General features: G+C 36.5%; 2 protein-coding genes across 2 annotated transcripts; both read left to right on the top strand.

The window, feature by feature from the left end:
• Positions 1-2333: 2333 nt before the first annotated feature.
• On the top strand, positions 2334-4909 carry LOC113775721 (inositol oxygenase 1-like). Its single transcript, XM_027320711.1, has 11 exons — positions 2334-2430; positions 2581-2716; positions 2913-2994; positions 3180-3384; positions 3547-3606; positions 3723-3775; positions 3920-4042; positions 4153-4222; positions 4341-4419; positions 4515-4596; positions 4701-4909. The coding sequence occupies exons 1-11, from the start codon at positions 2397-2399 to the stop codon at positions 4725-4727; spliced, it is 951 nt and encodes a 316-aa protein (XP_027176512.1). The 5' UTR covers positions 2334-2396; the 3' UTR covers positions 4728-4909.
• Positions 4910-7702: 2793 nt separating this feature from the next.
• LOC113773152 lies at positions 7703-26129 on the top strand. The gene is made up of 22 exons (XM_027317706.1): positions 7703-8750; positions 9452-9567; positions 11069-11277; positions 13546-13665; positions 14638-14766; positions 14879-15004; positions 17592-17647; positions 17780-17879; positions 18142-18259; positions 18421-18630; positions 19753-20080; positions 20466-20559; positions 21032-21140; positions 21406-21677; positions 21814-21941; positions 22136-22370; positions 23555-23743; positions 23868-24157; positions 24253-24436; positions 24566-24808; positions 25384-25475; positions 25569-26129. Exons 1-22 carry the CDS (start codon positions 7900-7902, stop codon positions 25714-25716), a joined length of 4347 nt encoding a protein of 1448 aa, XP_027173507.1. The 5' UTR covers positions 7703-7899; the 3' UTR covers positions 25717-26129.
• Positions 26130-27103: the final 974 nt, after the last annotated feature.

The raw sequence follows: 27103 nt of genomic DNA, 5'->3' as shown, positions 1-27103 counted from the left end.
GGCTTCCTGTCGAGTGCGTAGTGCACTCGTTTTGATCGGTAGGTGATTCAGTCCTTTTCGATTTTTTCTCGACCTTTTCAGGTCCTCCCCTCCCCGTAGCATAGAATAATTGTAGGTCTATCGTATCGATAAAAAAAAAAAAAATCATGCTCTTTACAGCTTGGCAAATTCACTTCACCACCAAACTGCTATTACACATGTTAGAAAGTTGACGAAACCAAAGTGCACGACGCAGCAGCTCACGCGGAAAAGCACAAAAGATTGAAAACAATGATAATTGATGCGATGCACCGTGTCGCATCAAGATTGAGATCCTCAGCTGTTGCAGAGTGAACTACAGAAGAGAAACTCAATCCGTAGTATCATGATTAATTTGGTTATTACCAGAAATACCAGGGAAATTAAAAGATTTTATATTAGTACAGGGTTTATACATATTTTCGTCTTGATAGTAATTATTAAAAGCTTCGTAGATCGTTTTGTATATTTGCTTTTCTCATGCGGATTTTGAGTTTTGATTTTGTTTTATTGAAAAAGTTAGTTTACACTGGCTAAGTAAAAGATGCACCACAAATGAATGCCAATCATAAATTTAGTTTACTTAAATTAATTGATTAAATTATCTTGTAATGCATGATAAGCCTTTTATGTCTTACAAAGAATTTGTAACATAACCTAACCTATATTTTATGCGAAATTAGATATAAATGAAAAATAAAAAGCAACGAAAATTTGTGGATTACACTCAGTTTTTTCACATAATAAAAGTCTAACAAAAAGAAACTCAAAAACTTTCAAAAGGATGAATTCATTAGAACTTTTTTAATAGTTTGCTAAAAAAAAATTTGTGAACATTTATTTACCAAACGAGGTCACAACCATTATATATTGCACGAAGGCAACATTCTTTGCCTTCAAAATTATATTGTTGTTGATATCTATAAGGGATTGGTCCTTGATTGACGAGACATTCAACATTTCTTGACTTATATTGGCTAAATAAGACACCAAAAAAAAGAAGAAAACGTGGCTATATGTTCACTAGATGAGTTAATAAGATGGGTTTTTGTCCCTCTAAATAGTGGAGAAAAAAAAAAGCAAGAGAAACAAAGGACGAAAAGTTGATTTGCTTCCTAATTAACATTAGAGAACTAGATTTAATAACTTCACAAAAAAAAAACACAAAAATAGAGATCTCATTTGGAAAAAGTGTAAAAGTTAGGCAAAACAATTTCATACGTTAAAGATGAGTTGAAATATATACCAAAAGAAAATAACCAATTGATTCTAGATTATTTCCTTAAAAAAAGAAAAAGAACTATAGATTAAAATAATTAGATAACCAATATTGCATCTTAAAATTAAATTGCTAGATAAGAATATAGCTAATTTTATCCACGAGGAATGAAGCATTGCCCCCCTTCCATTTGATGATGATTGAACAAGTTAATTGGGAAAACCAACTTTTTGTATTTAAGAAAAAAAAAATGAAAATCTGTGAGTTGCGATAATGATCAAAATAAGTTGTTGGTTTTTATAGTCATTGGGAGTCAATTAAATTGCTCCATGTAGAAATGCGTTATTACAAAATTTTCTGTATATGGAGTAATATACTAATATTTATTGTTACGTGTTATTACAGCACGAGCAAATTCTCAGTAAATGATGCTATATAATTAATGTTTATTATTACATGTTACAAAGCTATTAAGGGAAGAGTTTTAATTCATAGTTTTTGTTTGCTAACTTTGTGAATCCTCAAGGTACAGTTGTGTGTCGGTTATTAAAAGTAGGACGCTGGGTGCAGGCCGGCTGAATTGAATAATGCAATTTGCTGGACGGATTGACTTTTGTATCAGTCGAGCGATGACGTGTCGAGTTTGTGGACGTCGATAACGCGTACTTTGGGGTCAAAATGATGATGTAGATGACACCCAGTTGCAATTTCCCAGCTCAGTCAGACGAGCGGTAGCCATTCCCATTTCCCACCAAAAAAACAAGTCCAAACATCGTAGGAGATGACTGGGTTCCGCGTCACTCGGCCCCGTATTTGCAGCAGATTAGATTTAATATCCACGTATCCCTGACTCATCCTCCGTTTGTTCTCTCTTCAAGATAAACGAGGTCAGGTTGCACCAGAAGTTTGCCCGATTTGGCGGGATAGAAGCCTAATAAAATAGCTGGAACAACAAAAATTTCCAGTCAAGGACTCCGAGTGGTTTTTCAGTTAAGGACTCCAAACACTCCAATTCCCAAGCAAGGACATTTTTTTGTCCGACTGTATAAATACGTTCATTTCTCCGCCCTCGTCATGCATCCCAGTGATTTCCATTCTTCACTCTTTTCTTCTCTTTTTCTCGTGATTGTGCTCATATTATTCAATTGTTGGTGGGAATATGACGATCCTCATTGAGCAGCAGCCTGACCTCGGTATTTCTTTCTTTCTTTTTTTTTTTCTGGGTTGTTCCGTCTAATTCTTGATTTCCTGTGCTTTCTCAATAATCCTTCATGCCATTGGAGGCCTATTAATTGTACCGCTAGCATTTGCTTTTCTCATCCTTAAATAATTAAAACCAGCAGGTTTCCCAGTGGGTGAAAAGAATATCCCTCGCGATACCATTAATGAACTTGTATTGGATGGAGGATTCGTTATGCCCAAAACGACCTCAGACGGATTTGAAGCTCCAGAAATCAACTCCTTTGGTCACTCCTTTAGGTTTGTACTTGCAGCGTCAGTCGATGTTGTTTGTACCTCGAAGATCACAGTATAAATTTGCTTCTTGATATTGTTTTCTCTGGAGACTAAAACAACTGCTCCTCTCATCTGGAGTCTGGATCACATATATTCAAAAATTTTTTTTTTTTTTATCAAAACACAAATTTAATTTCGTGGCATGCCGATATGTTTGCAGGGACTATAATGCAGAAAGTGAAAGGCAGAAAACGGTGGAGGAATTCTACCGCGTCAACCACATTAACCAGACCTACGACTTTGTAAGCATTAGTACTATTCCACGTATACTGTCAATAATCCACGAAGTGAAAATCAAGTCGGGATTATTAATAATTAATGTACGTAGGAGAGTTCAGAGGATGAGATTTTCAGGTATTATTATTATTATTATTTATTATGAAGGGAAGATTAGTAGTAGTAATAAGTCTGCATGGAAATGCGGCAGGTGAAGAGGATGAGGGAAGGGTATGCGAAGTTGGATAAAGCAGAAATGAGCATATGGGAGTGCTGTGAACTTCTCAATGATGTTGTTGATGACAGCGATCCTGATTTGGATGAGCCCCAAATTGAACATTTGCTGCAGACTGCGGAGGCTATCAGAAAAGATTACCCTAATGAGGATTGGTTGCATTTGACGGGACTTATTCACGGTATATGCCTACTTATTATATTCGGATCCTCCTCTCAAATGATACAGTGCGATGTTTTGTCATTGACTTATTCACTACAACTTCTCTTGATCTCTATCTTAATACTGCAAAATCTATAATTAAGTTTTTTTTTTTTTTGTGGTTTCCCTTCGACAACAACAGATCTTGGAAAAGTTCTTCTGCATCCCACCTTTGGAGAGCTCCCGCAGTGGGCTGTTGTCGGTGAGTGCCGTCTGAATCTGAATAATCATCATCATCAGCGTTACGATTTATAATTTTCAGCCGTAAATTTCTATAAGCACAATGCTCTAAGTACATTTGCCTTCAACACTTTCCAGGTGACACGTTTCCTCTTGGTTGTGCTTTCGATGAATCCATCGTCCACCACAAGGTACTCTTCTAAAATTGAAGCTTGGCTTAATTTGGGCAGTTTTATAATGAACCTGCCATGCCGTGCCATTTATTGTTAGGTAACTTATGAATTGGATCATAAACAAATGGAAAATAATCACTTTTTTTTTCTATTTTTTTGCAGTATTTCAAGGATAATCCCGATCACAGCAACCCTTCCTACAGCACCAAGAACGGGATTTATGAAGAGGGATGTGGATTGGAAAACGTGGTTATGTCTTGGGGCCACGATGATTACATGTATTTGGTATGCTTGATCAAATCATCTTCGGAGCTTGAGACCTTTTTATTGGTTTATTTTCTTTGGCATCTTATGGTTAACGAAGTTCTTATTTATTTATGAATATATATATGCAGGTCGCTAAGGAAAACGGAACAACATTGCCGCCGGCAGCTCTTTTTACTATCCGCTATCACTCTTTTTACCGTAAGCAGTCTTTTTTCAATTTACACTGAAAATTCTACAAATTTTCTTAATTAGGTAGGGTGGTTAGATCGATGGAGGTTCGGTTTTGTTTCTTCATTGAGCTGTGAATATTCTGCAGCACTGCACAGGGCAGGAGCATACACGCACTTGATGAATGAGGAGGATCATGAGAGCTTGAAGTGGCTCAAAGTTTTCAAGTAAATATCCCCTTTTCCTCTCTATACAATGGGATCTTGATTTCTTCGTACGACAAAATCATAATTAACCCCATCTGGTACTATGTTTTGTGCAGCAAATATGACCTTTACAGCAAAAGCAAAGTCCGGATTGATGTCGAAAAGGTGAAGCCATATTACCTCTCCCTCATTGAAAAGGTGGGTGCCTGATAAAACAACAGTTTCTTCAGCTGATGCTATAGCAGTTTCTGTGTTTTGCTTGCGTTGATGCTCTTAACATCGAAACTTTTGATTGTGCGCAGTACTTCCCAGCAAAACTCAGGTGGTGAACAGATCGATGTAGGATATCAACTGCAAGAAAAACAGTGGGAGCAGGAGATTGGATGATGGATTCTGTATCGAGAAGATGTGCAGAAACCTTCTCAGATTATTTTACCATTCATTTGAAAATTTGTGTACAACTCGCTTTCTTGTATTTTTTCCACCATTAATGAAATCGCAGCATTTACAATTTTAGCTTTTTTATTCTTTTTAAAGCTTTAAATCTTCAGCATTTGGCAAATTAATGGGTGATTAAGCAACAGCATTTTTTAATAAAAGCTTCATTCATCAAGACCAGCCATTATTGATAAGAGTTTAAAAGTCAAGTAAATATGATAACCTGATTACCTACTTCGTTTATTTAAAATATGCAAAGGGCAAATGGGAAGGCAATCTAAAGCTAGCTACAGGGGAAACTTGTCATTGCGGTTGTATAATAGTCGCAACTTTTAGTTTGTTCCTTTTATTTGGGGCACGGGACTACAGTATAAACTTAGAAAGTCAATATTAATAGGGATAATTTCAGAAACCTCCCCTGAGGTTTCTGACATTTACACTTACCTCCCCTGTGGTTTGAACAATTACACTGACCTCCCCTGAGGTTACTAATCCTTTACAAATTCAGTCCAAATGATTAAAATATTATTTTAGAGAGTGAAATTAGAATTTTGTACCTGATTTGTCCTTTGTGCCACATGTCCAATGAATGGCAAAGTATTACAAATTAATTAACAATTAATAAACTTTAACGAGTGTAGTTTATAGGCAAATACGTATTGCCTATTTAAAGTACCAGCTCTTTACATGTATTTTACTTTCAAACATTTACTTTATCACAAATATTTATTCTTAAATACAGATTTGTATTTACTCTCAAATATTTAATTTTTGTTAAACACAAAACCTACCAGTTTTTCTTCTGTAGAAATATTAATATAACACTTTTTCAATTTTAGTTATAAATATTTATGTATTTAACATAAATTAAATGATTCAGGATAAAATATCCATAAAGAGCCAATACTTTACTCATGTAATGGATGAAAGTCATAAAAAATTAATAGTTTATGAGGCCATTTATTTTTTAAAAAATATTTAATTTATATTAAATAGATAACCTACTAATTTTTTTTGCAAGAATATTACTTTAACACTTTTTAATTTTAATTACAAATGTTAATATATTTATCATAAATTAAATATTTAAAAATAAAATATCTGTAAAGAGCCGATACTTTAAATAGGATATGCGTATTTGCCTATAAACTACACTATTTAAAGTAAGGAGTGTAGTTTATTGATTTAAGTTAAGGAGTGTAGTTTATTGATTTAAGTAAGGAGTGTGTTTATAGGCAAATACGCAGAACTTATTTAAAGTACCGGCTCTTTACAGGTATTTTATTTTTAAATATTTAATTTACAATAAATATATCAATATTTGTAATTAAAAATTAAAAGGTGTTACAATAATATTCTTGTAAAAAGAAAATCGATAGGTTATCTATTTAATATAAATTAAAATTTAAAAAAAAGAAATGGCCTATAAAATGTTAATTTTTTATGGCTTTCATCCATTACATGAGTAAAGTATTAGCTCTTTATGAGTATTTTATTCTGAATCATTTAATTTATGTTAAATACATAAATATTTGTAACTGAAATTGAAAAAATGTTATATTAATATTTCTACGGAAGAAAAACGGGTAGGTTTTATATTTAACAAAAATTAAATATTTGAGAGTAAATACAAATCTGTATTTGAGAATAAATATTTGTGATAAAGTAAATGTTTGAAAATAAAATTCATGTAAAGAACTGGTACTTTAAATAGGCAATACGTATTTGCCTATAAACTACGCTCGTTAAAGTTTATTAATTGTTAATTAATTTGTAATACTTTGCCATTCATTGGACATGTGGCACAAAGGACAAATCAGGTACAAAATTCTAATTTCACTCTCTAAAATAATATTTTAATCATTTGGACTGAATTTGTAAAAGATTAGTAACCTCAGGGGAGGTCAGTGTAATTGTTTAAACCACAGGGGAGGTAAGTGTAAATGTCAGAAACCTCAGGGGAGGTTTCTGAAATTATCCCATATTAATAGTACTACATAATTTTTAATGCTGACAATCTGACTTTCCATGACAACTTCCAACATCCTTTTTGCCGCAAAGTGTTTGGATAGGGTATTATTTGAAATATTATTTGGAATAATTACTGTAACACTTTTTGTGATGTGATGTATGTGAGATAAAAAGGTGAATTGAAAAATGTGTTTACGATGCAAGCGAAATAATCTTTGGGATAAGTTGACTATCCAAACGTTTTTTAAATTCAAAAATATCAATTTTATAGATCATTGTCACAAAAACGTACAACTTATTTAAAAACTTTGATTGAGATTCTTTACTATCACAGTTTGGTAAAAGAGAGAACATTTCATGATATGAAATAAATACATTGACATTCGATTGTTGGAATTGAGTTTTAGGCATAAATTTTAATATGTCTTAATATCTACTTTTGTTGTTTATGCGTCTATGTTTATTGTATCATTATCTACATTACATGCAAAAAACTGATAACATAGTGGCAATTACACGTGCCTTCGCAAACACGAACATACAACTGACTTAATTAGTAAAAACATTAATCAAATGCAATTATGCATGATCTCACTCTCAAACTTTCCCTCGTAGGGTTTGGAATCTTCTATTGAAGAGGAAAAAAAAAAAAAAATCAAATCTAGGGCACGGTTCAGATTTTAGAATGCGATCGTTCCCGCCCCAAACTTGTAAGTAAATGGAGTGGTAGAAATGTGGTAAGATCCATGGCAAACTGGGCCGCAAACAATCCAAACTGTAGCGGGTCGGTTTTACTCCGACCGGGCAAACTGCAGGAATCCAAAAGAAATCAAGCGAAGCGCACAAGCAGGACCTCTTTCAATTTTCAAAGCCTCTCTCTCTGCTGTGTCCACCGATTCCGAACTCGTCGCCTTCTCTCCACCCATCGTCCTTTCTCTGCCATTCGTCTTTCTCCACCACCATTCAACATTCATCCATCCCCTCTCAATTCCACCTCCCAGAGACGATTTTCTATAGACATACTGCTGCTTCATAAAGCTGCATGCATATAAAATACATGCATAACGTTCATGCGCATTGTACCTCTCTTTTATGCACCTTCTTGTTTTCCGACGATTGTTCGAAATGCCGCCGCTATTTTTTCGCCGTTTAACATTTCTCCTAACTTTTCACCTTACAATTTTGAACCCTAGCTTTCCTTCCGCATCCGCTTCTCCCTCCGATTTCTCGATTATCGATTACGACGCAGCCTCCGACTTATTTCACCGCGATTATTCCCCACCGACGCCTGCACCGCCTCACCCTCCCCCGCTATCATGCGAAGATCTTAAAGGTATCGGCTCACTCAACACCACCTGCCAGCTTAATTATAGCTTGAACTTCACCAATGATATTTATGTTCCTGGAGATGGCAATTTATTCATTCTTCAAGGGGTAGTTCTAGCTTGCCCCAGCTCAGGTTGCTCGATTGTGGTTAATATAACCGGAGAATTTAGATTAAACCCAAGCGCTAAGATTGTAGCTGGTTCCGTTTATATTGAGGCCGGAAATGCTACTTTATTTACTGGATCGGTGATTAATTCAACCGCATTGGGAGGTGAGCCATCCATAATCACAGGGACTCCGACTGAGGCTCAGGGTGCCGGTGGGGGATATGGAGGGAGAGGGGCAAGTTGTGTGATGGATAATAAGAAGTTACCTGAGGATGTATGGGGAGGGGATGCGTATGGGTGGGACTGGTTGATGGAGCCGTGGAGTTATGGGAGTAAAGGAGGTACTACTAGTAAGGAGGATGATTACGGAGGGAAAGGTGGAGGGAGGATTTGGATACAAGTGAAGGATAGTGTGGATGTTAGCGGAGTTCTATTAGCGGATGGAGGAGATGGTGGGACTAAAGGAGGAGGAGGTTCTGGTGGCAGCATTTACGTCAAGACTCGGAAAATGTAACGTAATTCTTCTTCCTTTCCTGTTCCCCCAAAATCATTTTTTGGGTGTTGACTAATGTAATTCTTCTCCACTTTTTTGTACATAGATGGTGTTGGATTTTTGTTGTTGTTGGGGCTTGGGGGTTGGGGGGGGGGGGGTTTACACTTCCCCTTACCTTAGCACTTGCCACGTCTAAGTAGGTTCATCTTGATACTTGGAGTAGTAGTCAACATTTTTGTTTTGAGAAAAGTCCGAGAACAAGAAAGGGCAAATATTTGTATCATTTGCAAATTTGTAATATGTTGGGTAGCATTAGTTGCACATGGGAGGGCTATCATGGTGAAATCTTGCCAAGTTATCTACGTATGGATCACTCCAATATGGTTCCACTTGTTAGGGTCACTGAGATGAGTGACCCAAGTTGGTTCGCCCGGCCACTTCAGTACTGAAAATCTAGCTTGAAAACATTCAACTGCACAATTTTCTAGTAAAATTTTGATCAATATGCAAAAGCTGGCTCTAGAGCTCGAATTTGACAAACCTCATGGTGAATTAGGTTTATTGAGTTCTTAAGCTTCATTGTTGTCACAGTCGGACTACTTCAAGGATTGGAACTCCCTAGCCCTTTGTTTTTGTAGTTTGAGCATGATTTAAATTTGGTTGTGGACATGGTTGCTTGGAACATATTATGATTCTAACTGTGTACCGTGAAGAGCAGGACAGGAAGTGGAAGAATAAGTGCTTCTGGAGGTAATGGATTTGCTGGGGGAGGAGGGGGAAGAGTTTCCGTCAATGCTGTTAGCCGGCATGATGACCCTACATTGCTGGTTCACGGTAGGTGTTAATAGTATTTGGTTGTTTTTGCTATTCGTTTAACATCTGTACCTATACATAATTGCTTACTGGGGCAATCTATGGTTAGATTGAGCGGGATATCTTTCTTATAGTAGCTGTTTTTAATCCCCACCAGGTTATGGGTCAAAATGGTTGTCAAACATCTACTTTAGACTCGGGAATCAGGGACAAACGCATCTGAACGATTTTCTGCTCATCTGATGACTTTTTCTTTTAGTCGTTCCTTACACTAGTCTATTTATTGCCAAATTGTTTTCTTTTGATTGTTCTTTGCAGCCCTCTGATATTTACTTCTTTCCTTCTCCTGATCCATGATTACATACAAAGGGAGATGTAAAATTCTCCTGACATATCATTTGATCCACTTCTTATAGTTCTCTGCTTCATGGAAGTTTGTCTTACCATGAACAAAAAGATGGATCTTCAATTTATCTGTCTTCGACTCTCTTTGGGTATACACATACATTCTCAACATGCTTTGATGAAGCCTTATGCTAACTTTCTATACATAAGTATTTTTGCATTCAGCTTCATCCTGCGTGCAAGTTTAAACTGCAGGTTATCATTTCCTTCCGATCTTCCTTACACTTTTCCTACGATCATTAGGTATTCATGAGTTGTCTTATAATTGCATTCATTAACTACTGTTGAATGCTTCCAAATTATCTTAACCTAATTTATCTTGGTTGTTCTGGTTACTCATTCCTGATTTTTGGGACATCAAGCCATCTCAACTTACCTTGTGCTATTATAGAGATGCATCAAGCATGTTAGGATTTCAACACATGGCATAGTTGGACAAGTACAATGGAAGTGGAATAACAACAGAGATTTCAGTTGAAAGCATGACGTGATTAGATAATTTGTTTTAGTGGAGCATATAATGAATATTTCCTGATAATCAGATAAGCTTGTTGAAAAGATTAATACAAAATTATGAAACCATGAACAAGCACTGTTGGTTAAGTGGGGTATCTTTGTTATTATTACTTTTTACCTTTTCCATAAGTCTCTCTGTGTTAAATAGGATATCTGATATCTTAAGTGAGTTACGTACTTAATGATTGTTTCTTTGGTTTTCACGCGTACTTGTACTAGACCATAATCTACCAATAAGTCCAAAGATGTTTATTCTGTGTATCTGTGTGTTGGCAAAGACACCATTTGGCTATATAAATTCGTTTCCTTCTTTAAGGGCTGTATCATGCATAGATTATTTCATTACATCTCTTCTTCAGTAAGCTCCCTGCTTAGACCTGTCTATTTTAGTGCAGTGAGTGACGTAACTTCCTTTTTTCTTTTTTTAATATTTTAATATTCTGCTAGTAATCAATTCTCCCTGAATGTGTTGCATGCAAAAAGTCTTTGTCATCAGCCTTAGGAATTCATGCATTGCATGTTTACTTACTAAAAATGCTTCATAGAGCAAGGTCGATACTTAAACCTGAATAATTTTGTCACAATTCACTCATTTTTGCAGGGGGAAGAAGTTTTGGCTGTCCAACTAACGCTGGTGCTGCTGGGACATTTTATGATGCTGTCCCTCGAAGACTAATGATCAACAATCAAAATATGTCAACGGATACTGACACGCTTCTTTTAGCATTTCCAAATCAGCCACTTTGGACAAATGTTTATATTCTGAATCGCGCTCGGGCTACAGTTCCTTTGCTTTGGAGTCGTGTACAGGTCATTGAGTAGTCAATAATTCGTTTGCCTCATAATCTCTTTCCTGTTATTTGCATTCTTTCCCATAGTGAATTATTATTTGATGCATATGTGTATTTGATTCAGGGATGTATCCTCATTCCTTTTGCGTCGGTCATTATTTTTGAAACTTCATGAGCCAAACTTATTCTAGTTGGAGCTGCAAGTTAATAATTAAAATATCAACACTGAATGCAAATGCTTAGAGCAATCATGATGCATATGTACGCCTGTAGGGTTTGTTTAGATAGTTGCAGATTACATGGTAAGAGTAATCTGTTGAATGAAGAACTTTTTGTGGTTTGCAGTTTGCTAAAATTTTTGGGGAAATTTCTTTCTCTTTAAGCTCATGAGAGTACACTAGACATAGTAGGTTTATGAGAGTACACTAGACATGGTAGGTTACCTTAATCTAAGGACGAAATTTGGAGCACAAAGTTGTGGTTTATGGAGGCAGGTATTACATTTTAGTGTCAAATGGTATAAGATTGTGAATAAAAATATGTCTGTTAATAATGCTTTTCCAGTTCTGGAGTCAAAGAACAGTTGCGCCTAGAATTTACTCTTAATTAAGTTGTATTTCGTTTTACCTTCTTTTCCTTCTGTTCTATTTTTTATCTATCCTCATTTATTCTGTCTGGCGGAAAAGGAAAAGGAAAAGGAAAAAAAAAAAAGAAATTCTCTTTTCTTTCATCATCTTCTGCACCCTGAACCTCAAAGAAGAAAAGGATCCTTGTACCTATCAGTTGTCAATGGAACGAATTGCCATAAATCGTCTTGTTAATATAATCCTGCTTTATTTCTTTTGGATAAAATTTTATTTTCGCCCCTGTAGCAAAGGATCCTAAACCGTGGTCACCTTATGGTTGAAACAAGTGTACCTTTTACGCTCTTGTCCATTACGCCAACCACACATCGTTAGATTTTCTAGTAAAGTTGATTGTCAAAGTTTTCAAATGAAAACTAACAGGTTAGATGGCAAATGTGCCTTTGAACTTTTTATGAGGCCTTTGAGTTTCTTTTAAGTGCTTCTATTTTTTGTTTTGCTGTCTTTTGCACATCCTTCTTGTTGTTGCTGTTGTTGTTAAGGATTGTAAACTTTGCCATCTTATGGTTCGAAAGTGCACCTTTTACACTCTTGTTAAATATGCAAATGGAAGACCATTAGATTTTCTGGTAAAGTGAACTGTTAAACTTTTTGAATTAACTAACTGGTAAAATGACATATGTACTTTTTCAGAATCCTTTGTGGTTCTTTGAAGTTGTTCTATTTTTGCCTTTTCCTTTCTTTGATACATTCTTTTGCTTCATCCTCCCGCTTTCTCTTTCCAGAAATCCATCTTTTCAGCGTTCTCAGGTTGCAGGAAAAGTTCCATCAGCCATTGATCACCGCAATGACTTCCAACAAGCATCTTTCTGTCTGGATTATGTAGCCTTTTCCTATAATCCAAAGCTGCCAGGGTGAATTCTGATTGCTTAGAAAATCATTTGGGCAATGTACATCAAAGGCTAAAACCAAAGCATGAAACGTTAATTGCTTTTTCAGCCATTGCCCCACCTTTGTAATTTGAGTGGCAGTGATGTGGAGAAGAGAAGTGATTGAAAGTAGGATATTGAGTTAACTCTTTGACTTTTCATATCTAATTTCATCAATTTTAGTACCTGGAATTGTAGTAACTGGAATTGCACTAGTTTATATCCGGAGAATTCCTTTGTCATCACTTAGCAGCCTTTCCGTTTGCCTATATGTCAAATAAAACAGAAAATTTTCTGAAAAGCAGCTAAAGCACACTAAAATGCACCTTCAAGGGGCAACACATGCCATTTGTGTTATACATCAATTGGCATGGCGGCACTCCATGAATGCTAATACAAAAACATTGCCGCTCAGACATCCAAACACCAACATGCCACAAAATGCCTCAAACTCTTGTCAAATTGTGGATTTGAGTGTGAGCTGGGCGCTTCAGAGTAGGTTATCTTTGAGGTGATCAGAGACAAGGTTGGTCGGTCAATAAGTGAGAATTGAGACCATTGAGTGAAAATATGACAATTTTTAAATCAAAATGATCATCTGGCCAAACTTAGTCTTTTGGACCTTAAGTAGTGAGACGAATCTGTGAACTATCTTTTTTGGAGTAACAACTTATTCATTGTGGTTTTTCTTGATTTATTTGCTCATAAGTGTTGACTTTACTTAAAACCATTTATTTGCATTTACATTGTTTAAGACTGCACGCTTTTGTATAGGTTCAAGGACAACTTAGTTTGTCATGTGGCGCAGCTTTAACCTTTGGACTTGTACATTATGCCTTATCAGAGTTTGAGTTGATGGCAGAAGAACTTTTGATGAGTGACTCGGTGATTAAGGCAAGTGATATCATTATTTTCTTCTTTGAAGCATAAATTTATAGTTCATTTCGGTTGAGGTCTCAGATGACTACTAGGTCAGTGCTTGAAAATACAAATACGTCATTCTTTCAGCCAAAATTGGAGTTTATTATTAAGTGAAGTGTCAAGGTCCCAGTTATGGGGATCACTTACTTCTGCAGAGATTTTCTTTCTCAGGTTGAGTAGAAGTAATTGCTATTTCAATTGACAATGCAGTGTGATTGTACCTCTTTTTTAACTCTATGACTTCAGTACTATTTTTGTGCCTAAAAGATTTGGAGTCCTGACAAAAAATAAACTATGGTCATTAATCTAATTTAGACACCTCATAATATCTACTTGCATGCATAATCTCAATGCAGTTGTCAGAGCTTGTGGCATATAACATGATTATCTTTTCTGCTTTTTCTTCCTTAGAAGTTAGAGAGAAGTTTAGTATTTTGGAAGAATCTTTTTTGAAATTCTTTTGTATTTAGGGTCCCGAGTGAAGAATCATCTTAGTTCATGCTCAATGGTTGCAGTCAGATCAAAAAGCTTGGTCATTTATGTTGCCAGTTCAGGCATCTTAATGACTTTTATAGAAATCTCTATGTTGTGGTTGTCTATGTATATGGATTATGCAAAACAGTGATCACGGGCACACCCGATGCATGTACACTTGGTGAAAAATGACACTCAGTTTTCATGCAATAAGAGTCATGCTGAATATCTTCAAGTTCATGGTGTTGTTGCTTTGTGTTCTTGCACCATTTTACCATTCTGTCCTAACTAATCATTCTGAATAATTCTGCAAAGTAGAACTGCTTAGTACACTGTTAATGGTTGGACATGTGTGCTCTTCCTTAATATATATTATATAGGTGATTTGTTATTTATCCTTTTTAGGTGTATTTTGTAAATTTTTCTTAAGCCCTATTTCTTGTCCTTCACTTTCATTTTTGGTTATCATAGATCTATGGGGCATTGCGAATGTCTGTCAAAATTTACTTGATGTTGAACTCCAAAATGCTTATAAATGGTGATGGAGATGCAATTGTTGCAACATCTTTGCTTGAAGCCAGCAATTTGGTGGTACTTAAGGTAAATTTCTACCAATTTTTTTTAATTAATTTTTTTAATTTTCACCTTAAATAAAAAATTGTTTGCGTCCACCTTTAATTTCTTGTGTTCGATAAAACTTATTAACTACCAGGGATCATCTATGATACATTCGAATGCAAATTTGGGAGTCCATGGACAGGGTTCATTGAACTTAACTGGACCAGGAGATCTTATTGAAGCCCAGCACTTGGTTTTGTCACTGTTTTACAGCATAAGTGTAAGGATCTTGATAATTATTCCATTCTTCTGGGAGGCTGTAACTAAGCTACTCTCCTGTGTTTATAGCAGCATGGTTTAACTTTGCTTTTAGCAATTTTTGATTATGAACATTCTCTTAATCATATTTCTTTTCCTATTCAAGTTTGCATATTGACTAACCCCCATGGGTATTCGTCCAGAAAATGTATTCAAAAAGTGTTTAATTTAATTAATCTGAGCTGCTATTATTTTTCATCAGTTTCTAACTATCTGCCAGATTTATGTTTAATTTGACTACTGGCTCTCTATATATGCACCTTTCACGCTTCAACATTTTGAAATAAGCAAAATCTGAACATGCCATGAGGGTTAACTGACCAATCAAAAAATTCTTGTTTATATTTGATTTTCTCTTATTTTGTCATAAGTGACATGTCCTTTTTTGGAAGACTTTGACTTATTTTGTCATAAGTGACGTGTCCTTTTGTGGAAAATTTTTCTCTTATTTTGTCATAAGCTATCTGTCCTTTTTTTGGAACTTAGGATACTTCACCGATTTTGGTTTCAGAGATTATTTTTACATAAAGCGCATATCAAATAATTTTGAGCTTTTACTATCAACATGTCCTCATATATAACCTAAGCATTGGGTACATTGTTTTTGAAGAACTGGCTTTTGTTGGAAGATGTTTTGTCCTGCATTTGACCCAAGATCTTTGCCTTCTGCTTTTTATTCTTTTTGTGGAAAGTGATGCAATTTGAAGTTTTCTAAATGGGCAAAAAGCATATCTGTTGAGGCTTGTTGTAGTTTATGGATGAGTGACTCTCATGCTGTTGAAAAGGGTTTTCAAACATACCTTTGTGATTGCTGACACTTGCTTCCACTTGTTGATAGGTCTTTGAACTTTAGTTTCCAAAATGTTGTTACTATGCAGTTTTTTTTTTGTTTTAATAAATTTAAATCAGTAGAAGTACATTTGCACACTTCTTGGTTTTTCCTGTAGCTAATCTGTTGGCATTTTTCTATTGGCTGGTCAGAAATTTTTTTCTTCAAGTTGTGGAAACTAATTCCATTAGAGATTCTTTTTTTTGCAGATTAGAAGCACAGCTTGATTCATCTTTTATGTCTTCTTAGTTTAACCTATTTGAGATTATTTGAGAGTTCAGTTTGGTTAGATTTAATTAGTTCCTGCTTTATTTGGACCCCAATAACTAACTAGTTTTTTCTGTGATGTCAAACAAATAAAATAAAAGCAATTTTCAATGCGTTCATTAGTTCAAATTCTTGGGATAAGTGAAAGCTCAGAAACCTCCCATTCTTGTAGTAGCCACTGCTTTGGTCCTACTCCTTGCTAATTCTCAGCCCCATAATCTCCGGACATTTATAATCTTAGAAATATAAACAGATAATATCACGCTTTACTTTGAACCTTGAGGCCCAAAGATAAAATTTTGGTGAAACATTTACTATTCCTAATTTACACTAAAAACCTCATTTTACTGTGCGTCAAATCCTACGTTATATGGCCCAGTGACTGGCTGAATTGGTTAGGCCCTGTACCTTATCTCTGGAACTTGTATTCTGCCTTGTCAAGTATTGCTTTCTAAGTATGCTATCTTATTAAGAACTTAATATCAACTATTGCTTTCTAGGCGTGCTATCTCATTAAGAACTTAATGTTTCTATTCTTTCCTTCCACAAATAGGTTGTTTGTATGTTTTCAGTTCACCATATGAGTTACCTTGTCCTCTTCTAACAAGACAGCTTTTTCCAAAAATAAAGTGGCTGTCGGATTGCGAATAATAATTGGAGTTTGAGGGTTACTGAAAAACTGAAACATTTAAGTAGGGGAAGAGTTGAAGGGAAGAAATCACTAAAAAGTAATTATATGCTGGATTAGTTAATTGCCATGTGTTCTATCCCAGTTTGAACTGGCATTGTTGTTATATGCGAAGTGGGAAAAACATGGTATGTCCACCTTGGATTCCAAATCATGTTCTTCCCATAATACAACTCTCCCAGGTGTACAATACTTAAAATTGAGATAATTACTTGTAGTTTGTTTGTCTAGATCGCTAAGAGCAATATTTTATAAAAGGAAACTTAAAACTTCTTCTCCAAAGGATTTAAAATAATGAGAAATTTGCAAACGGTAGTATGGGAGGACCTAATGTAAGACTGGGTGAAGTTAAAATGGACATAGTCAATCATGATTGGACCTTATAGTTTTTCTTGCTTGTCTTGTGTTCTTGAAAAAGCCTCAGAGCTGAAAAATGTTGAAATGTTGAGTGGAATTTAAGTTTAGGAAGGAGTAGGAGATCAGGACATCTCTGTCATCTCTTTATAGGATTGTGGTATCAATCATTAGTAGCATGTGTCTAAACTATTGTAAAGACTCCATGTTTTTCTTTGTGCCTATTATTTGTTGACAAATGATGTACCTTGTGATGATGTTCTCCAATCCATAGGTCATTTTAGGCATTTACGAGGTATGAAATGTGTCCATGCTGCATATATAGGCATTATTCTAAATTTAGAATGTTATGCTGTCGAATATCATTTGTGGGACGTAGCCTTATGTAAATCTCTCTCTTATCATGTGAAGGTTGGGCCTGGATCTGTTCTAAGAGGGCCCATGCAAAATGCAAGTAAAAGTTATATGTAAGTGCAGATTTCATTGTACTTGACCTCTCTTTCTGTGGCTCCTCCCCCTCTTCTCCTTTTATATTTTTCTCTTCTCATCTGCAACTTTTCTGTAATGGTTTGAGATGCTTGTTAATTCCTTGTTTTCAGGGCTTCAAACCTTCAGTGTCATCTACGGGATTGCCCTGTGGAATTGCTTCATCCACCTGAGGATTGCAATGTGAATGCATCTTTGTCCTTCACTCTTCAGGTATTTAAAAGATTCAACACTCAAAACCAGAGTATATTTAGAAGTAGAGAAATATTATTTTAATGAGACTGAGCCTTGGGTAAGGCTCATGAAAGATTGAAGAGCAAAGGGTCTCCCAAGGAGCCTTATTAACTTGTGCCTGAGTGAAGCCTATTCTATACATTAGTTTGAAGATTCGATTTGCTTGGTCTAGGGAGGTGTTGCGACTTTTAAGCTTTTTGCATATTTTTAGACTAAAGTTCATAGTAAGTTGCTTGTGCAGATATGTCGTGTCGAAGATGTAATTGTTGAAGGCCTTGTAGAAGGATCCATTATTCACTTTCACTGGGTCAGAACAGTAGTTGTAAAACCCTCAGGAGAAATAAGTGCATCTGGGCTGGGTATGCCTTGTCTGCCAGTCTCTCACTTTATTTTTTGTTACTGTCTCTGCTTCAAGATTTCTTCATTTTTTCTCTAATGAAATTACAAGATTCTTGAAACAAGCTGCAAGTGATTTATCGTGGAATTGTATGAAGCATGTTCCCTTGATTGGAATATGCAGGCTGTATTGGTGGCTTGGGAAGAGGTGAAGTTTTGCCCAGTGGTCTAAGTAGTGGAGCAGGACATGGTGGTAGGGGTGGGGATACATTCTATGATGGCAGTTACATTGCTGGTGGTAGTGTTTATGGTGATGCTGATTTGCCTTGTCAACTTGGTAGTGGAAGTGGAAATGATAGTTTACCTGATGCAGCTGCTGGTGGTGGTATCATTGGTAAGCTTTTTGAAAGAAATAAATTTTGAAGAATATATTTAGAATGGTAGATTACACTGAACCACTGGAAAAATGACCTTATCTCAATTTGCTTGTTTAAACGATTTATTACATCAGTTGCCTCCTTAAACGGTTAATCTGAGTCAAACTAGTTTTACTTGTACTTTACAATTTGATCAAGAATATTCCTAACACGCAACACCTCTTTCACATTTCAAATCTTGTATATCTTTTAGGTGCATGTTTGATTACGTGATCTTTGTCATCAACCCACATTATCTGGAGGTATTTGATTGTATGGAATAGCTCAGATGGGCGATTGATGCAATTGACATTTCAAGGGTACAACATGTTATAAGAGAATAGTTTGACGGAGCAAAGTGTAGTTTACCTTTAAAAAAAAAAAATCTGGAGTTGTGTCATAATTCTTTCAGAACAAGGCTTTATTATGATTCCAGGATCATACTTAGCGTCTGGCTCAGGTGTTTATGGTTTAAAAATTATAGGAAATCAAAATTTCAATGACTTGCTTTCAAAACTTGCTTGTTGGCTTGAACTTCTTAGGATCTGAATGTTGCTGTTATTGCTTCCTTATTATCAGTTACGGAACTAGCTGAGATCTGTGGCTGAAATTATAGATGAGAATCTTCATAGTGTTGTTTGTTTTTCATCATCAGATGCATTTTTAACACATTTAGACCGTCAAAAAGAATATTTCACATTTGCATTTTTTTAATTGAGAGGGACTAGTGGAAGGTCCAGTTGTATCGTCTCACTCTCTCTATCTGAGCTTAGTGCTTTTTGTTTTTTTTGTTTTTTTAGTTCTGAATATTACATGCGATATGTTAAACTTGATTGATTGCCCTTTCAGCATTGATCCTTTTCTTTTCCATCTTAATGTCTCAAGGTATTGCCTCACTTTATACAGTTAAAAAGTTTTGTTAAGAAGACCACAGGTGGTTTTTTGTCACTCACTAGTTACACTTTTTAATAGATTCACATATAATATTCTTTATTATTTTTGCAAACTGATGTAGAATTCTGGCCATTGACATGCCATGCTCAGGTTACTTAGATTGAACGCATCTTGATAATCCTTTGATTCTCGCTTTCTTGTGTCAGTTATGGGTTCACTGGAGCATTCGTTGTCACTTTTGTCTGTCTATGGTTCACTTCAAGCAAATGGAGAGAACAAGGCAAAATATAGTAGAAAGCTAGAGGGTGAGACCATTTCAGAAGCAGGTGGTGGGGGTGGATCCGGAGGAACCATTCTTCTATTTCTTCATAATTTGGCACTTGGTGATTCCTCTGCCATTTCAGTTGTTGGGGGATTGGGCAGTAGTAATGGTGGTGGTGGAGGTGGTGGAAGGGTTCACTTTCATTGGTCAGACATGTCCATGGGAGATGAATATCTGCCCGCAGCTATTGTAAAAGGAACCATCAATATTGGGTTTGTTTTGAACCCTTCATGCTCCTTTGATTACTGTTTTATTAACATTTAACCCTTGGATTTTTTTAGTACGATTTGTTATTTCCACCTGAATTTGATTTGAGGGATTTCTAAAGGGAGCTTGAACCTTTGGAAAATTAATCTAAGAACTTCAAGTTTAACTATTCTTTTCAGCATAAGATTATAGGTCTTTGAACTTAAGTCTTTTTTCCAAGTTTTCAAATACCAGAGTTCAGTGGATTCTTTTGATGTAGTTTTCAACTGGCATTGGGTGTTAAAAAAAAAAAGGAGTAAAGGGTGTATCTTCCAATATTCTGGAGGAAATTCTTTTGTCTTCTACTGTGCTCGCTACTAACGGGGTGCATGTCTGATGATGGAATTGCAGAGGAGGATTTGGTCGAGGTATGGGTCAAAATGGGGAAAATGGAACAGTCAGTGGAAAAGCATGCCCAAAAGGGCTGTATGGGATATTTTGTCAGGTTCGTTGCTGCTTTTGCTAAACTTGGTTCTCTTGGGTGCTTAGAGAACAATGAAATTTTGAACACCTAAAGTTGGATTCTGCACAAAGTACACTTTCAACTATAATAGGAAACTCTTTGAAATACACTTTCAACTTCAATGAGTGGCTCTGTCAAATACACTCTCACATTTTCTAGATAATTCTTGGTAAGCCTTTTGACACTTACAATTGGAATTAATTTTCATATCTTATGGCTCCTCATGTTCATTCAAACTGTCAAGGTGATCATCTTTGTGCTGTTTATCTAATGCATAAATCAAGTTGCTTTTTGATGCCTAAACTTACCCACCATCTTTGAGCACTTATTTCTTGCCTTGTAGTCATGATGGACATCCCACATCTTCGATTTCAGCCCTAACTAGTTTTACTGTATTGGTGTTTCTTTTGGTTTATTCTGTAAAGCTGCATTTTCAATTTTTAAAATGGTACAGGAATGCCCAATTGGAACATACAAGAATGTAAGTGGATCTGATCAAGCCCTTTGTCATAAATGCCCATTTCATGAGCTTCCACGACGTGCTACATATGTTGCTGTTCGAGGTATTATTATTGGTGTTCCATTTGCTTGCAATGCAATCATGCAACCTTTCTTCCCTTTTTCTCCTTCAATTGAAGATTCCCTGGCCTGTCTGCATTCGTTGACTCGAAGATGTGTAATACAATATAGTTTAACATTCTGTCTTTTAGTTTTGACATTTTTAGTATTATGATGTAAATTTTGAAACATGATATGCATTAGTGAACTCATTGAACTACTTTTTTTACATGGCTGTACATACTTCTTATGACTTTCACTTTTATACAGGAGGTGTTACTGAAACGCCTTGCCCATACATGTGTGTCTCGGATAGATATCACATGCCAAACTGTTATACAGCCCTTGAAGACTTGATTTATGCTTTTGGTGGACCATGGTTATTCGGTTTTATCCTCCTAAGTCTCCTTGTTCTGTTAGCTCTCGTTTTAAGCATAGCTAGGATGAAATTTGTCTGCGCAGATGAATTACCAGACCGTGTGCCTACTCGCCGGGCCTCACCAATTGATCGCTCATTCCCCTTCTTAGAGTCACTGAATGAGGTTGGGTTTGCTTTAATATTGCTGTCCTCATTTCAGATGCTTCTTCTGTTTCAATTGCATTCATGCTTAACTTGTACATAATTTGCCATCTTCATCATTTGGGTATCCTAAGCATGATAAATGTTTGTTGTCTTAGGTTTTAGAAACCAATCGAACTGAGGAGTCACAAAGTCATGTGCACAGAATGTATTTCATGGGAGCCAACACTTTTTGGGAACCCTGGCATCTTCATCATTCGCCACCTAAGGAAGTAATAGAAATTGTGTAAGTTTTCTATCATTGTTCCTCCCAGAGTATAAATGCTATACATTTTTTTCTTCGACTTTCTGTGTTTAGCTCAAATCCTTTGAAGCTGGAAGTTTTGCTGAAGCTGATGTGGATAGTTGCTAGCTGAATGTATCGTTTCTTTAAATTATTGGAATGAATTGAATCCTTCTGCTATGGCTTTTATTTTGCAGATATGAGGATGCCTTTAACAGATTTGTGGATGAAATCAACTGTTTAGCTTATTACCATTGGTGGGAAGGTTCAGTTTATAGCATTTTTTCTGTTTTTATGTACCCGCTTGCCTGGTCATGGCTTCAGTTCTGCCGGAAGAAAAAGATACAACAACTACGTGAATTTGTTCGATCAGAATATGATCATGCTTGCTTGCGCTCTTGCCGTTCACGTGCTTTGTATGAAGGACTGAAGGTTCATCAAAACCACTTCTTCCTCATTGACAATTTGTGAATATCAATTAGCTTGTTGGTCTATGAACTTGCATTGATTTCAGGTCTTAGTTACAATAGTTGCATTGATTTTGGAAGTTTGTCTTTCACTCCTGAATAAGTACATCAAAGATGAGGGTGACATGGGAGTTACCGATGAAGGATTTCAATCATATTCTTAAGCAAGACTATTGTTATTGTATCCTCATAGAGTTCCAACTTTGAAAATTCTGTTGCGGCTGGGAAAGGTGGGGTTGTTAGGAGTTGAATTACGAGTTTTAGCACATTTCATTATTGGAAAAAGATATTGAAATTTTATTAGTTATTCAGAAAATTTTTTTCCCTCCAGAAATTTTCCTCGTATTGAAAGAAGTGTGAAAAAGGTGAGAGAACGGCAATGGAGAATTTAAAATGCTTAAACCCTGGAATCCTTTGCTATGACTTGATCACTGATACTGTGAGCAGATCAAGAACTAGATATTTGTCTGGCAAAAGCATAAAAACTGGAAGTTTTGGAACTACTGCTATGGTGGAACAGCAGGTAGCATTATGCATAGCACCAGCCAAGAATGTGCCATTTTGGTGCTATGGAACGAGATGCTGCATTATGGCGTAGTCACAGCCATTTAAGTGTTTCACAGTCACCTTTGAATTAACTTTGGCTAAGGATGCTAGGGCTTCAACAGGAAAAATTCATGAGAAACCATGTCCAACACAGACTAGTGGTTTTATTATGTAATTCAATGGGCTTCTTGAGCTCATTGTTGATTGCATCATACCTTTTGTTCTTAAAATTGCTTATTGGGTCTGTTTGATGCATTTAATTATGTACAGCCATAAAACGACCGGTTTCTATGGTTAGGGGTATAGTGCTTTCTTTTTCTTTTTTTTCGTTGAGAATGACTTCCCCCTTTCTTGCCAACCAAATAGTTCTTTTAATCTGTCACTGGCTCTGTACTTAAGCACAGGCCTTTTAGTGCCATAAGAAAAGATCACACTAATGTAGCTGGGCTAAATGTCAATGTTTTCTCCCAAACCTATATTTCCAATATAGATAACGTAAAAGCTAATTTTAATAGCATTGATCTTCCTTTATTTACAAATTTCTTCTCTCTCATAGCCTATGTATTTTCTTGAGGAGTTGATGATCAGTCTCTCCTCTTGTAGGTTGCTGCAACTTCTGATCTAATGCTTGCATATGTGGATTTTTTCCTTGGCGGTGATGAAAAAAGGGATGACCTCCCTCCTCGTCTTCATCAGAGATTTCCAATGTCTGTTGTTTTTGGGGGAGATGGATCTTATATGGCTCCTTTCTCTCTTCAGAGTGATAACATTCTTACTTGCCTAATAAGCCAGGTTACTCTCAGATGCTGATTACCATGATTGCTACTAGGGTTCTGTTGAATCAAATTGTATCCCTTTCTTTTCTGCTTGTGGTTCTGCTGAAGGCCCACTGACTGTTCTTAGCTCCACATTGCAGTCAGTTCCACCTACAATATGGTACCGACTAGTGGCTGGTCTAAATGCCCAGTTGCGTCTAGTTCGCCGTGGTCATTTCAGGGCCACTTTTAATCCAGTTATCTGTTGGCTAGAGACACATGCAAATCCCACATTGAAATCCCATGGTGTGCGTGTTGATCTGGCTTGCTTCCAACCTTCAGCTTCTGGTTATCGCCAGTTTGGACTTCTTGTATGCGCTATTGAAAGTGAAGCTTTAAGATCTGCAGTTGATAGACCAGATAAACATAGCTTACTTGAGAAACAGTCAAGGTAACAAACTCATATATATATATATATATATATTCAAATATCATTGATACCTGAAATTGAGGTCCCTAACTTCTCCTTTTTGTTTAACTGTGCAGCTTGCCGGGTACTCGTTGGAGGAAAGCACTGGATCTTGTGAGAGTCAATGAACCTGCAATATCACATAAAAGGATATCTGAAGAAATTTTGATCACCAAGAACCTTCGGATGCTTAATGAGAAGATGACTATTAGTTTTCCTTTCTACTATATAATTCGCAATACAAAACCCATAGGACATCAGGCATGATTTTACCTGCCCAACCATCTTTTAGGAAACTTTTCTGATTTAGGAGCTCTCTCTCTCTCTGAGCACATGCATGTCTCTGAGCATAAATAAGGCTGTCTTTCTCACTTGTTTGAATTATTGCAGGATCTTGTCGGTTTGGTAACATCAGTGCTTCTTCTAGGAGATGTTAGCTTAGTCTTGCTTACTCTGCTTCAGCTATACTCCAGTTCAGTGTTGGACTTCTTTTTGGTCTTGTTTATTCTTCCTCTCGGCATTCTTCTTCCATTCCCAGCAGGAATCAATGCATTATTCAGTCATGGACCTAGGCGCTCAGCAGGTTTCATGCGTGGATATGCACTATGGAATATTACCTCAGTGATAAATGTTGTAAGTAGCATTGTACCGATTGCCTCCCCCTAAAGAAAAAATCTCTGCCTTTTTCCCATTATTTGACCTGTATTCACTTTGAGTGTGTGTTAATTGATGAACTTGGTACCATAATTTTTCCTGAAACTCTCGATTCTCGAATACACCCATATGAACTATTCATTCATAAGACCTATGACTACTACTATTTATACATGTCCTTTCGATCTTTTTCTTGAACATTTAAACTGGTCTGAAGTTAGAAAAGGTTTAAGCACTAGCATTATGCAAGTGCACGGTATGTGTAATCCTTATCTAAATTTGACTTGCATAATTTAAATACGGATCTTTTCCTTAATTGATTACTGCCGCGGATGCTGAAAGAAACTTACACTTGACACCATGCAGCTTGGCCTCTCTAGATTCTTGAAAGAAATCCACACTTCACTTTTTCTTGTTCATTGAGATTATGGGAGAGGTCGTCAAAGTTCAAATCTTCTGTGTCAAATGTATTTGTCTGCCGTTTCATGATAAGGTTCCACTTGTCTATGCTCCTTAAATATGATGCTTATTGTCTTTTTTGTGGTTGATATCAGGTGGTTGCATTTGTATGCGGATTTGTCCATTTTAAGACCCAATCCTCATCAAATAAAAAGCATTGGAACATTCAATCCTGGAATTTTACCCTGTAAGGATCTCTTGTTTCTGAAGTTGCAATCAGCAACTGAATGGCTTATGTCTCTGTTATTAGCAGAATTTAACCTGTGTTGTGCTGTTGCAGGGATGAAAGTGGATGGTGGATGCTTCCTTCTGGACTGCTCCTGTGTAAAATATTCCAGGCGCGGCTGATTAATTATCATGTGGCAAACCTTGAGGTCCAAGATCGGACATTGTACAGTAATGACCCTGATGCATTCTGGAGGTCGTGAACCTGTGTCTCAGAGCTGGCTGCCCAATATGTCTTCCCCGTTTCTAACTGTTTTTTGCCTTTGTATCCTTCATTAAATGTGATCTAATGGACTGGCCAGTAGTGTACAGGACTGCAAAGTATGGGGTACTCTTTAGTAGTAGGTAGTTTTTGAATATAGATAATGAGGGCGTGCATCAATTTTTCGTTCTGCAGTCTGTTTTGTGAGTTGTACCAATGTAGATATGTACGTTATACGTGTACTGGTTCGGGCATTCTCATAGACAAAAAAGAAAACATCGAATATGGCATTGTCAAGTGTGCAGCTTTTTGTTTTTCCTTTCGGCTGAAGCTAAGGAATGTAAATGATTGGAGCATCCATTAAGCCGATTAACTCAATTTTGTCTATTTGGCAAAGTGGAATTTGACGATGCAGATCGGATTTACAGTTGCATTGCCATTCACTTGGAATTGTTAGTTATTGAGCCTCGGATAGCTTGGATCGTGTAGCTTGGGCAATATAAACAAAGGCAAAAAATCTCAACGGTCACTAAACTATTGGTCGGATCATATTTTGGCCATCAAACTATTTTTCATCAGTAATTGATTACTAAATAACTTAATTATTAAATCGTTGATCATTTGGTGATAATTACTTTTAATCTGTGAAATTATTTGGTGATAATTACTTTTAATCTGTGAAATTAGCAATACAAAGTGGCAAAACATGAAAGCAATTTTGTTCAATAACTATGCAACTCTCGCCCAAAAGGTATATGGGGACTGCTCCGTCTGCCGCCATTTTGATTGCTTTGCTTGGGCTCCAATGGGTAAGGACTTCCGCACCAGAAAAATTTTGGAGGATTTGCTGCTGCAACATGTCTGCCGAGCCAGGGAATGACATGGCCCCATTTTCAGACTTGGACTTGGCTCAGAAGCATTACTAGTTCATGCAGTCCAAGAGAGTCTTGATTGTTTTGGATGATGTCTGCTCTGCCGATGCTTGGTAGTGCCTCTACATTGCACTTTCGTCCCGAGAACCAACTGCCAGCAGAGTGCTGCTCACCACTCGGGACAACGGATTTGCGGACAAGATTGCTTCTTCATCAGCCGACAACAAAGGATTCGTTCACCGGATGAGGTTTCTTAACCCAGGCTGGGAGCTTCTCCACAAGACGGCTTTTAGAGGTCGCTCTTCTTCTGGCAAAGGCGTCATTTCTAGAAAAAATCTTACCTCTCTTAAAGGGCATATCACATATCTTCTTGCTGGTTCCAATTTGTCCATGAGGTCTTCATTGTTGCTGTTAATCCGCAGGAGCATCTAGGTATAGGTTTAGGAGAGCTCCTCGATGTTCTTTGTATTCTTTTTCAGCTTCTTTGATTTGTGGCTGAAGATTTAGGGCTCCCAA

This window comes from Coffea eugenioides, chromosome 6, assembly GCF_003713205.1.
Source record: "Coffea eugenioides isolate CCC68of chromosome 6, Ceug_1.0, whole genome shotgun sequence".
Taxonomy (NCBI): Eukaryota; Viridiplantae; Streptophyta; class Magnoliopsida; order Gentianales; family Rubiaceae; genus Coffea; species Coffea eugenioides.
Note: the sequence above shows the minus strand (reverse complement) of the source record. Positions and strands in the feature narration are given on the sequence as shown.

What these genes read in the sequence shown, in the direction of transcription:
- LOC113775721 (XM_027320711.1), top strand. Translation starts at nt 2,397, where the DNA reads ATGACGATCCTCATTGAGCAGCAGCCTGACCTCG. An exon ending in TTTGACGGGACTTATTCACG is followed by an intron (nt 3,385 to 3,546) that starts GTATATGCCTAC and finishes CGACAACAACAG; the next exon opens with ATCTTGGAAAAGTTCTTCTG. An exon ending in CCGCTATCACTCTTTTTACC is followed by an intron (nt 4,223 to 4,340) that starts GTAAGCAGTCTT and finishes AATATTCTGCAG; the next exon opens with CACTGCACAGGGCAGGAGCA.
- LOC113773152 (XM_027317706.1), top strand. Translation starts at nt 7,900, where the DNA reads ATGCACCTTCTTGTTTTCCGACGATTGTTCGAAATGCCGCCGCTATTT. An exon ending in TACGTCAAGACTCGGAAAAT is followed by an intron (nt 8,751 to 9,451) that starts GTAACGTAATTC and finishes CGTGAAGAGCAG; the next exon opens with GACAGGAAGTGGAAGAATAA. An exon ending in TGCTGGTGGTGGTATCATTG is followed by an intron (nt 18,631 to 19,752) that starts GTAAGCTTTTTG and finishes TTCTTGTGTCAG; the next exon opens with TTATGGGTTCACTGGAGCAT.